At 38.7% G+C, this 12248-nt stretch overlaps 1 protein-coding gene across 1 annotated transcript in view; it reads right to left on the reverse strand.

The window, feature by feature from the left end:
• Nucleotides 1–12248, reverse strand: part of MARK3 (microtubule affinity regulating kinase 3) — a gene marked incomplete in the record, with an annotated part of 2430063 nt that overhangs the window by 1449578 nt on the left and 968237 nt on the right. Inside the window, 1 exon segment of the mRNA XM_044074521.1 lies at nt 8574–8639. Coding sequence (XP_043930456.1) covers nt 8574–8639 — 66 coding nt within the window.

Consider the following 12248-nt stretch of genomic DNA (forward strand, 5'->3'; position numbering starts at 1 on the left):
TGGCGTCAACTGCTACATCTTTTGTAAGGAAAGGCTTGTCCAAAGTGGCAGTAATATATTTATTTGACCTCCTAGGAGTAGGTTCTATGGAGTCTGGGGTCTCCCAAGCCTTATGAGAGATTACGTCAATAAGCTCATCGGAAGGAGGGGGTCACCCAAGAGGTGCAAGGGCGAGACCCAAAAGCCTTCAGGTATACAGACTCCTCAGCTGAAGGGGTTATGGACTGCCAGTCACCTCTCTGCTTTAACATTTCCAAGATGTCTCCAAAGGAGACATCTTCAGGAGGAGACTGAGGGGACCCTTCTGGGTCATCAAGGTTGGTGTCAGATGTGACCGACTCTTCCAGGGAGTCCAGATGCTTCCTCTTGCAAGTCCTCTTCCGAGGGACTCCTCAGTGGGGTAATCTGGTAAAATTTCAGAAGAGGGGGTGTACCTTGTTGGATGTCCTGAGGAAGGGGTACGTGAGTAGGCAAAGTCACTGGCCAGAAATGGAAGGAAGAACCTGGAGACATTGTGTCCGATACTGGGATGTAGTCATTACCCTCATCATAACCTTAAAGGCACCCTGTCCCTGAATATGAAGAAATCCCTGGCTCCAACAAAAAGCTAAAAGGAGCAGAGGGGATCTCCAGTGCAGAGGACAGATGCTCCAAGGCAGAGGTACGATCCAAACTCACCCGCATAGAAGCTCCAAAGAGGCAGGATTGGATCCAGTGAGATTCAAACCTAGTCTCCGGGTCTGGCTGGGGAGTGTTGGCTCTTAGAAAGATCCTACTCCAACAGAGCAGACCTCCAGGCAGACGTTGGATCCAAGGAACCTTTGGACCTGGGATCCGAGATGGACACCAGCTGGACATACAAATCTTCGGGCTCCGAAACCAGAGGATGGACTGGAGAAGGAATAGGTGCCAATGGAGGGAATTTTGTCAGATCTGATGCCTTTGGACTTGGCTCCAATAATAACATGGCCAAAGCCATGGTCTCCAGAAGCCTCTGCACTGCCCTATCCACATAATCAACTGACAAGCTCTTGGTATATCAGGTAAATAAGGCAGGGGATGTGGATTTGATCAAAAAAAAGTGATGGGAGCAGAGAAGACATATGTTCCAATGATGGAGAACAGCTCCTAAGTCTAAACTCAGTGTGAGCCAAAGAAGTGAAAGCAAAAGGTTCAGATTGCTCCAAAGACCTCTGAGATCCAAAACCTACTGCTTGCTCCAAAGAATCTGAAGGAGCAATCAGTTTAGGTACTTTTTGTCTCTGCTCAGAGGATGATTTTGGAGTCGTGGAAGGTCACGTGTGTTTTATCTAATTTAGAGGGTTCCGGAGAAATAGCCTCAGAAAACGGATTTTTAAGTAAGATTTTTAATATAAGCTTATTTTTATACTCCATAAGAACCGTTTGGTTAAAGCCATGGCAAATGGAGCATGACTCTTGTAGACGTAAAGGCCCCAAGCAACACACACACACATAGTGTATCACTTTGAGGCATCTTTTTTCCACATTGTTTGCATTTTTTAAACCTTAAGGGTTTCCCATCCTGTTTCAGAGACATGTTACAGAAAATTTTTAGCCAATAAAAATCAAGCTACAGAAAAAAAAAAAAGAGAGAGAAAACAATGTATGCACACAGGAATGCTCTCTACCTAAAACAGAAGATATTCCCATTTCCAGTGGAGGCCCGAGGAGAAAAGCTCCACAGTGACATTTAAAAGTTTATAATGCACAATAAGAGAAAAATGTAAGACAAAATAAAATGAGAGCAGTAGTTACAAAGTCATACTATTTAAGCAAATACCATATTCAAAAGAAATTTACACAAAAATTAGTTAATAATTAGAGAGGCTTAGCTAAAGAGAAGTATGCAAATTATGAAACAAACTTTGAAAGGAACAAGATACTCTTTCAATTAAGAAGAGAGGTTATTTACAATATGTTCGCAGTTTAATTCATCTATTTGCAACAATAATTTCAGACAGTTACCGCTACCCAGGGGTAAGTAGTGATAGAAAGGTAAGGGGAGGCAGGAGAGAGAAAAATGGCAAAAGAGAATGCAGACAATTAGTCAGGGTAACAGCAAGGGCATAACCAGTGAGTTTTAAGAAGTTGCTTCAGCCTTTGCTTAAAGAGTGGGAAGGAGGGAAGTACTGTTAGATCTGATGGCAACATGTTCCAATATTTTCCAGCAGTATTAGAAAACAAGGAGTCACCTGCCAAGTTATTAGACTTGTTAATGCAAGCTAGTAGTTTAGTGGAAGAGCATAAGGAATTGAGTTTTGCATAGGTGGTAATAAGGTTAGAGATTATCGATGTGTTGTTAGGTTGGTAGAATATCCGATGAACAATGGTAAGTTGGGAAAGTATCAATGTTTTTTAGTTCAAGCCAGTCTAGCTGCTTTAGGTTCAGACAGTGATGAGTTCCGATTGGTTTCCCAGTGGCAAACCTGGCAATATTATTATAGGAGTTAGTTTAGTGAAAGTATTTTTCACTATGTTGGTATAGATGGGGGAAGCATAAGAGTGGAGATTAGATGGGAGTGGGCAATTGTAGTTCTGGTTGTTGGTGTTAAGAAGGGTTTTATTCTATATAGGGAGCCCAATTTTCTATTTACAGTTTTTATTGCGTTACTTATATGATTGCCAAATGTAAGGTTATTGTCAATTAAGACTCCTAGTAGTTTAGTGGTAGGGAGTCTGGGGTTATAATGGTGCCTGAAGCCGTGTTGACAGTAACCACCTAACCCAACATAACATACTAGCTAATTTAGTTGATGGTGAATAAAACTTTCCATAACTTTAGCTAAGGGTGATGAGAACTACAGGCCTGTAGTTGGAATATTCATTGGAGTTTCTGCCTTTAAGTAGAGGGATAATGTGGGAGACTGTCCAGATATCTGGGATTGTTCCTTCATTTATGGTTCCGTTTATAAGGATGGATACAGGATAAGCAACTGCTGTAGCTGCTTTTTGCGGGTATTCAAATGGTATTTGGTCTGCAGAGGGGGTACACGGCTTAGGTTTATGTATAAGTTTTCGGATGTATGCGGTAGCGATGGGTTGTATTTGGAATGTTGGGAAAGTATTAGGGTAAAGAGGTATGGGGATTAGAGATGTTTGTGGACAGTTGACAGGCTAGAGATTTTATGGTGTCTGTAAAGAAGGTATTGAAGGCATTGGCAGTTTGAAGGGAGGTATTGTTATCAGTCCCTAGAGGGGGTGGTGTTGCTGGAGTGCCCTGGGTGAAGGAGTCTATTAATGCTAGACCAGAATTTTTGTGGGTTGTTATGGTGAGATTGCTGTAGTTTACAGTAGTAGTTTTTTTTCGTCAGTCAGTATGGCTTTTTTAGTATCATTTCTTAGCTGTCTAAATGTTTGTTGCTAAGAGATATTTTTGGATGCTCTCCACTTGGTCCAAGATTTATTTCTAAGCAATATGAGTAGTCTAGTTTCTTTTGAAAGTCATGGGGCAGGTTTGGACTTCATTCTTATAGAACGTTTAGGAGCATGCTTATCAAGGACAGTTAGGAAATTAGAGTTAAAATATTTGACAGCCTGCTCAAGAGGAAGAGTTTTTAGTGGGTACTAGTTACAGGCATTAAGTTAATTTTGGAATAATACAGGGTTAAAATGTTTGTTGGTTCGAGAGATCTTGTAAGTGGGGGTGTTTGGGATGTTACTCTTTTGTCTTATAATGTAAGTTAACATATGATCACTTAAGTCATCTGGTAGAGTTCCTACCTTGTATATTTGTTGTTGTTTATTAATGAGTATCCAATCTAAGATACTCTGTTGTTGGGTGTGTTAAAAGTCTACTGGTGGTGGTGATAGTTTGACTAAAGCCATGAAGATTAATATGTGATGAAGGATTATCTGTATTTACACATTTCCAGTCAGTATTAAAATCACCAAGTATAACAGTTTCTTATGGGTAAGAAGTTGATACCCAGCTTAGAATGTCTTCTATTATAGAGATATTACCAGGGGGTAGGTAGATGCAGATAATATAAAGGGCTTTGGAAGTGTTTAGTTGAAGTTGGGAGATAAGAACTTCAGCTTTCCTATCCTAAGGTGGGTTACAGGATATGGAGAAGATCTGTAGAGTGGATTTATACAGCAGTGCTACACCCCAACCCCTACGTTTTATGCGGTCAAGTCTCAATATATTGTAACCTGGGGGTATTATTTTTCATTACCTTTAGTTGCAGGTTTTAACTAGGTTTCTGTAAGGCAGAGGATATGAAGAATGAATATCAAGGAGGGCATGGAGATGGGCAATTTTATTATTTATATGAGAGAAAACACTATACCGGGTACCACACAATAACGTCTTTATTTAAACAAAGTAAAAAGGAGAGGTGAGCGCTTTCGCAACCTTCGTTGCTTCATCAGAAAAAGAATTAACTGTTCAACTGCTTGTTTTATATCACTCTGTCAAAAATTTTTTTCCAATTAGTGACATCATACAACTTTTGAAAATTTAAAGGCATATATGACAAGAATATTGTAAAATACGCATGTGAATATAAAATATATATACAAAAATGTAAAGTATGTTCATATTTATGCATACCTGATTTTAAAACAGTTAAATAATCTCATTAAAAATGCATATATATAAAATATATATGTATGTACAACAAATGTATAAGTTACTGCTTAATAATGATACATAGAGGAATTTCAAAAGTTACAGTGAATGCCATCATTGATAAAGTGTCCTTTTTGATTTTTTGACTTATTAATTACAGATTTAATAGATGAACCACTGTTTAAATACTTTAATGTCTTGAATCCAACTATTCCTAAGATTTATGGCTTACCAAAGGTTCATAAAGACAGAAGTCTGCCACCAATGCGTCCCATAGTCTCAGGCACTGGTTGGTGTACAGAACCACTGTCTATTTATGTTGAAAGTACACTGCATGTGCTCTTAGACAAATGTGAAAATATTTTAAGAGACACCAAAATGTTTCTAGAGAAATTACATACTAGAATTGAAAGTTTATCAGATATTAATGACTTTGCTCTTGTAACTATGGATATAGAGTCATTGTTTACAAGTATCCCGAATACATGGGGCATTAATATGATTAGAAATTTTCTTACAAGAAATAATTGCTTCACCAATGAAAAAGTACAACTTATATGCAGTTTGTTAGAGATTATTCTGGAAAATAATGTATATTTTGAAGAACAATTCTTTCTGCAACAGATCGGCATTGCCATGGGCACACCATGTGCAAATAGTTATGCCAATCTATCGCTTACATTCTGGGAACAAACACATGTCTTTTCTGATAAGAATCCATTTATCAGTCAGCTTTTATGGTATACACGTTTTGTGGATGATGTTTTTTTTATTATGGAAAGGCAATATATCTGAGCTTATATTATTTATTAACTATTTGCATACAACTACTGATTTTCTGAGATTCACATACAATTTTTCTACATCTGAGATTGATTTCTTAGATGTACATATAATCAAATCAGAGATGACAGGTTTTACCAGCAAAATTTTTCACAAACCCATGAAGAAAAATACATACCTTCACAAAACCAGTATGCATCCTAGACACATTCCAAGAAATGTGCTCAAGGGGCAGGTATACAGAACATTAAGATTACACAACAATGATAATGATGCAGTACTAGCTTTGAATAAATTGAAAACTGATTTTTTAAGAAGAGGATATAATATGGATGAAATAGAACCATCTCTGATGCTTGGACACTCAGGGACTCTAAATGTAAAGCGTATTTTCAATCTTCTAATTCTATTACGTCAGATAGCAGTAATTTGAGAAATAATACACAAAATAATAGCATTAGAGCGGTTTTTCAGTATGCCAGTAATGTTAATCAGTATACTAATATTATTAAACATTGGCACATTTTACATGAGATTCCTTGTTTACATTCTTTCATTGGTAATGCACCTAGCTTCAGTTTCAGAAATAATCTAACATTAAAACAACAATTGTGTAATAAAGACATAAAAAAAACTACCTATAATTCCAGACGCAAAGGTACTTTTCCTTGTAGGTCTTGTACTGCTTGTACACATATTCATAGTACTACACCATATATTCATCCTGTTAGAAATTTTACACTATACTCTCATTCATATGCAGACTGTAAAACCACAGATGTTATTTATTTTTGTTTCTGCCAAATATGTCATGCCTTCTATATAGGAAAAACAAATAGAAACTTAAAGGATAGAATATTGGAACACATAAGACATCAGAAATAACAAAACTACTAGTGCGCTTGCTCAACATGTTTTAAACACTGACCCTTCACACTCTTTCAAGTTCTTTGTTTTACAACATATACATAGAAATGTGAGGGGAGGAGATATAGAAAATTTCACAGAGAACCGAGAACAAAGATGGATTATCAAGCTCAATGCTGATAGATATCCAGGCTTAAATGGTTGTACATCACTGGTTCCATTTCTTAAAGCTAGACGTCTTCAACACAATTAATTTTTTGCATAAAATAAAAATATATATATATATATATATATATATATATATATATACATAGATTTCTTTTATTATATATTTTGTATTATGCATTCTTTTTAAATATATATTATATATGCATTTTTATGAGATTATTTAATTGTTTTAAATTAGATATGCATAAATATGAATATACTATGCATTTTTATTTATATGCATTTTTATATATATGCATTTTTAATGAGATTATTTAACTGTTTTAAAATCAGATATGCATAAATATGAACATACTTTACATTTTTGTATATATATTTTATATTCACATGCGTATTTTACAATATTCTTGTCATATATGCCTTTAAATTTTCAAAAGTTGTATGATGTCACTAATTGGAAAAAAATTTTTGACTGAGTGATATAAAACAAGCAGTTGAACAGTTAATTCTTTGATGAAGCAACGAAAGTTGCGAAAGCGCTCACCTCTCCTTTTTACTTTGTTTAAATAAAGACGTTATTGTGTGGTACCCGGTATAGTGTTTTCTCTCATATACTTCTCTTTTTATATACTGGGTTTTACCTGTATAGCCGTTTTGCTTTTCGTTTATTAATTTTATTATTTATACTGCGGATATTAAGATGACCTAAAAGTAAAGAAATAGAGTTATAAGTTAAAGAACATCCTCCGACGTTAGAAGGGGAAAGCTTAAAGAGGGACCACTCGCACAGAAAAACGTCCTCTAACAGATGTAAAGAAGGGTAAGGAAATTGCTAAAGTAACAGAAAAAAAAAACCTAAGTAGAAATTACAAAGAACATGTAAATTAACTTCACTTAGCGCAGAGCTTCCTGGAAGGACCATGTCTTTCTCTGAGTGGCAAATGAGATTGGTGGTTTAGGGAACTGCATTATGGGTAAGGGAGAATAGTCATGGGCTTTGCTGAAGGCCTCTAGCTTTTGAAAAAGGCAGAGATGGATCCGATGGATCACATCTGGCCCCACAGCCGAATGAAGGCGAAACTGACAAAATCACATCTAAAATTTCTCTAAATCTTAAATCAATGTCATACGAGTTATCTACATTTTAATCAATGCTGTCACATTGTCTAATTTGGCATACTTAAACGTTTCTATAATACTTAGCTTTTTTCATCAGGTCATCACTGACCATGGGCACCAATCCAGTTGGACTTTCCCAGTAATCAAGTGTCAGTAAATTTGCACATCAAGAAAAAAAAATTAAATTAAAAGGCTCATTAGGCCTGATGGAAAGGAGGAAGGTGTCAACAGCACGGGAAAGCTGCATTTGCTGAGCTGTCTTTCAAGGCAAATTCCTAAGTAGACCTTTTACTAACAAGAGAGTGGCGTTCTTTGGGCCTTGATTTAACTCAAGTCACATTTACATTTTTTTCCAATATATAATTCACACATTGAATAATTCAGTAGCACACAACACTATCACCCGTTATGAAAAGTGCAGCACAAGAAAAATGGAAACACTCCAGAAGCATCAACAGCTACAATACGAACTTGTAAACATTAAAAGGAGCAAGTCTACTGGACTTAAATCTCCACTAGTGTACATATATACTTCTGCTTAGCTGTAAATTTATTTGTTTGCAGTTGGTTTACCAGGGTAGTCCATTGGGCCAAAAGAACCCATTTTCAATGGAGTCCTGGGGAGAAAAGCTCCAAAAACAATTAGCAAGGATACAATAAGGTATTTAGTTTCAATTATACAATTACTACGGACTTGGAAATACAGAAGACTAGTGTGCAAATATATAGTATAGCTGCAAACAATTTACAATATAGAAACTGAGAAGCTTTTACAACTTGGGGTGGGTTACACTGGAGGTATCTTTCATACATTCAGGATGAGTAGCTTAATACAAGCAAGAAAAAGGTATATGAGCTGACATAGAACTTTTTCAATATAGAAACAGAGAACCTTTTCCATCTTGGGGTATATTTACACTTGGGTATCTAAGTATTCAGAAAAAAGCTTAATACAAGCAAGAGCAAGATCTATGAGTTTAGGAGAGTAAGTAGAAATTCCCATTATGAATAGGGGAGGAGAAGTGGAAAATAACCAATATCTTACCACCACTCGCATATTCCATTACCAAGTACAGAGTTTTCTCTGTTTCAATTACTTCGAAGAGTTTCACTGCAAAAGAAAAAGCAAAACCAAAGATTATAATCTCACAAATATGGTTAAAAAAATTTTGAGCTCAGTAATCCATTGTGTTCTATCATCAAACTTCAGGATTCCATTAATCTAAACCAAATGATTTATCCAACCAGTTTAAGTCCGGACTTCCTTTGCATATTTACTAACAAGCATCATAATTTATTCTTCATGTAACTGAAATTACAAATGCAGACAGTTTTAATTTAAATCTGTATGTAAAATTTTAATTTGTCGAAAAACATTCCTTCTACAATGTAATTTGTACAGTGAAAAATTCAGCCCACCTTTTTTCATTGCAAGCTAACTCACTAGAAACAACTTAGTAGCTTGCCTAACACTGCAGAGCTTCAGGATAGGGAATTTTTTTAGAAGCTCTTAATTTTATCAGTCAAGACTATGTGGGCTTAAAAAGGCTCATTTGCAAACAACTGAACACCATTAGAATCTGTTCTTAAAATATAAATGAACTAAATATGAATACTACATAGGTTCATAGGTTCATACTAGGCTATCTGCCCGAGGGCATTTACAAGCCTAGCCCATCGTTTTGTGGCTTACGCCACCCCTTTAGTATGGGGAACTATACCCATTATTTTGCTGTGCCTCTGTCGAGCAGTGACACTGAGGTTATCCCTGGGGTATATCTGTGATCTCCCATCCATTGGTCAAGATTTCTCTTGAACAAGGCCAGCGAGGTGCTCTGCCTCACATGTACCGGGATTTTGTTCCACAGCATAGGGAGTCTTTGGGTGATGAATCTATCCCTCCAGCACGTCCTATTAATAGCCGTGTCAAGGTTTAAGTCTCCGCCCTTGTGGCTCTGATGGATCTAGACTTTTGAGGTGAAGCATATTCATCAAATCTGGGTTTGACATGGCCTTGTATGTTAGGCAAAGGTCACCTCTGAGCAAGCGGTGCGACTGAATAGAGCTGGAGTTCTTTCAGTCGGGCAGCATAGGACAGATTTTTGAGACCCTTTATCCTTTTGGTGAGGAACTTTGTGGCCTCTCCAGCTGCTGCAAGTGTCGGGTCAGATACATTCCGAATGGGGCATTGTACTCAATCATTGGTCTGATGAGTGATGAGTAAAGGGAGACTATGACCTCCCTTGATCTAGATGAGAATCCCTTCATGATAAGGTGGGCAATGTAGAAGGTCTTCCTAACTACTTTAGCTACATGGGTGTCGAATGACAGACTACTATCAACCTGGGTCCCCAGGTCCCTGATAACTTCTTCTGTGCTCAGTGGATTGCCACCTATTTGGTAGCTAGGGGTAACCTTGTTTTTCCCGAAGGGTATGACTATGCATTTTTTGGCATTTAACTTTAGGCTGTGGCTCTGGCACCAGTTATCCGTTTCTGTGAGACCCTTCTGAAGGATATCTGTATCAGATGTGTTTTCTACTATGGCCCAGTTTGCAGTCATCTGCAAACTTTGTCAGCCATAACCCTCCTGTGTTTGCTTGTACTTGGAAAAGTAGATGCCAAACAAGAGTGGGCCCAGGACTGAGCCCTGTGGGACACCACTTGTGACAGGCTTTGAGTCTGACATGGCGCCAGCAACTCTGACCCTGTGGGTTCTGTCACTCAGCCAGTTTGCAACCCATCTTGTGATGTATGGGTTGACATTTAAGCTGATGAGTTTTTCAATGATACCCGAGTGGGGTATTGTATCGAAGGCCTTAGCCAGATCGAGGTAGGCTGTATGGACTGCCTTTCCCTCATCAATGGCTTTGGTGACTGTTTCAAAAAATTCAACCAAGTTTAAAAGGCATGATCTGCCTTTGACAAAGCCAAACTGGGTTGGATCCAAAGTCTGCAAATTCCCTATGTCTTTATTTATGAGGTCCATTATGATCCTCTCCATGGCTTTGCAGATAAGGCTTGTCAAGCTAATGGGCCGGTAATTTCCAGGGTCGGTGGAGGCACCGCCTTTGTGAAGTGGTACCACAGTTGCAGTGCGCCACTCCCTTGGTACGTATCCAGAGGTAAGACTTTGATTAAACAGCTGTCCTAGCTGTGGGTTTAATTCCTCATTGAGTTCATGGAGCACACAGCCGGGGACACCATCAGGTCCCATGGATGCTATGTTTTTTGCTTTGGAGAGAGCAGTTCTCACTTGTTGGCTGGAGATGTTTGGGGGCTGCAATCGTTTGGTATAGATATCTCTCCTTTGGGGAGGGAGAAGTTTGCACTGAACCTGTCAGCCAGTATGTTGGCAATGTCTGTAGGATCAGTAATCTTCACATCATTTTGAACTAGCTCTGAGCATATCTGGGAGTTTCCTCCCAGGTTTCTAACATAGCTAAAGAAGGCCTTATGATTGTCTTTTGAGTCTTTAGCTATTTTTCTCTCGAAATTTGCTTTGGATGATTTTATGAGAGCTCTTAGTTTTTTACTTATAGTGATCAAGGGTGTCTTACCTTTTAAGGATTTTGCTCTATCTTGTAGTAGCTTCCTCCTTTTGTTGTAGAGTTTGTTTATGGCTGGGGTCCACCAGACTGGACGCTTGCCTTTGGTACAAAGAGTCTTTGTTTTGCTTGGGATTGCCTTATCCATGCAGTCCTGCAGGTGCTGGTAGAAGGCATTTGTAAGTGATTCAGCGGTTTGAGTACTGTTTTCCGCGGGGTGGGGGCCTTTAAAGGAGACCACACTAGTCTTTAGAAGTGTGAAGTCGGCTTTTGAGAAGTTCTTTACTGTGGTCTTTTTATTTCAGGTGGGGTGGGATGAGGACCTCCAGCGAGATTAGTTTGTGGTCTGATCTCACCAGTGAGGGGTACACCTCCGGTGTTGAACATTGTGCTCCCATGTTCATGATGATGAGATCAAGTATGTTATCTCCTCTTGTGGGGATGGTGACTAGTTGTTCCATGGCATTTGAGTTTATGAATTCCAGGAACTTTTGGGCTAGGGTGTTTGGACTTGAGTAGTGTTCCCAGTCTATATTAGGGTAATTGAAGTCACCTAGTATGATGGTGTTTGGTGATACATTTATCCCTCTAGTGTTTTCAGGAAGGCCATGTGAGGTTCCTGAGTTTGTGAGGGTGGCCTGTAACATGCTACAATTTGCAGAGCAGTCTTGCCTATGGTTAATTGCACCTGGATGGTCTCCGATGCATCGTGCGTTGCCACCAGTCTTGAGGTGTGGGTGTCCTTGATGAATATGGATACCCCCCCCTCCTTTCTTGGTATTGTCCGGATTTTGGGGCGAACGCATGATATGAGGTAAAACCTGATAGCTGGGGTGCTCTCAGGAGCCTTGAACCAGGTTTCTGTCACAGCACAGACATCGATGTTCTCCATACTGAGAAGGGCCTCGAGTGCGTGCATTTTGAGATTTAGACTTCTGGCATTGAGCAGCATTACCCTTATTTTTTTTCCTTTTTTGTGTTCTAGGGTGGTAGGTTTAGAATTTGAGCCTTGCCTAAAAAGGCACTATGGGGTGGCAAGAGCCTTTGCCAATATCCGGAATCCCAGGGGTGACAGGTGCAAGCCGTCCCTTGCGAAGCAGCGTGGCTTGTCCAGCATGTCATCCCAGGCAGACAGACACTGGATCCCCTTTGAATGACACCAGTGTTTAAGCC

This window comes from Protopterus annectens, chromosome 6.part0, assembly GCF_019279795.1.
Source record: "Protopterus annectens isolate FY-2018-M chromosome 6.part0, PAN1.0, whole genome shotgun sequence".
NCBI lineage: Eukaryota > Metazoa > Chordata > Ceratodontiformes > Protopteridae > Protopterus > Protopterus annectens.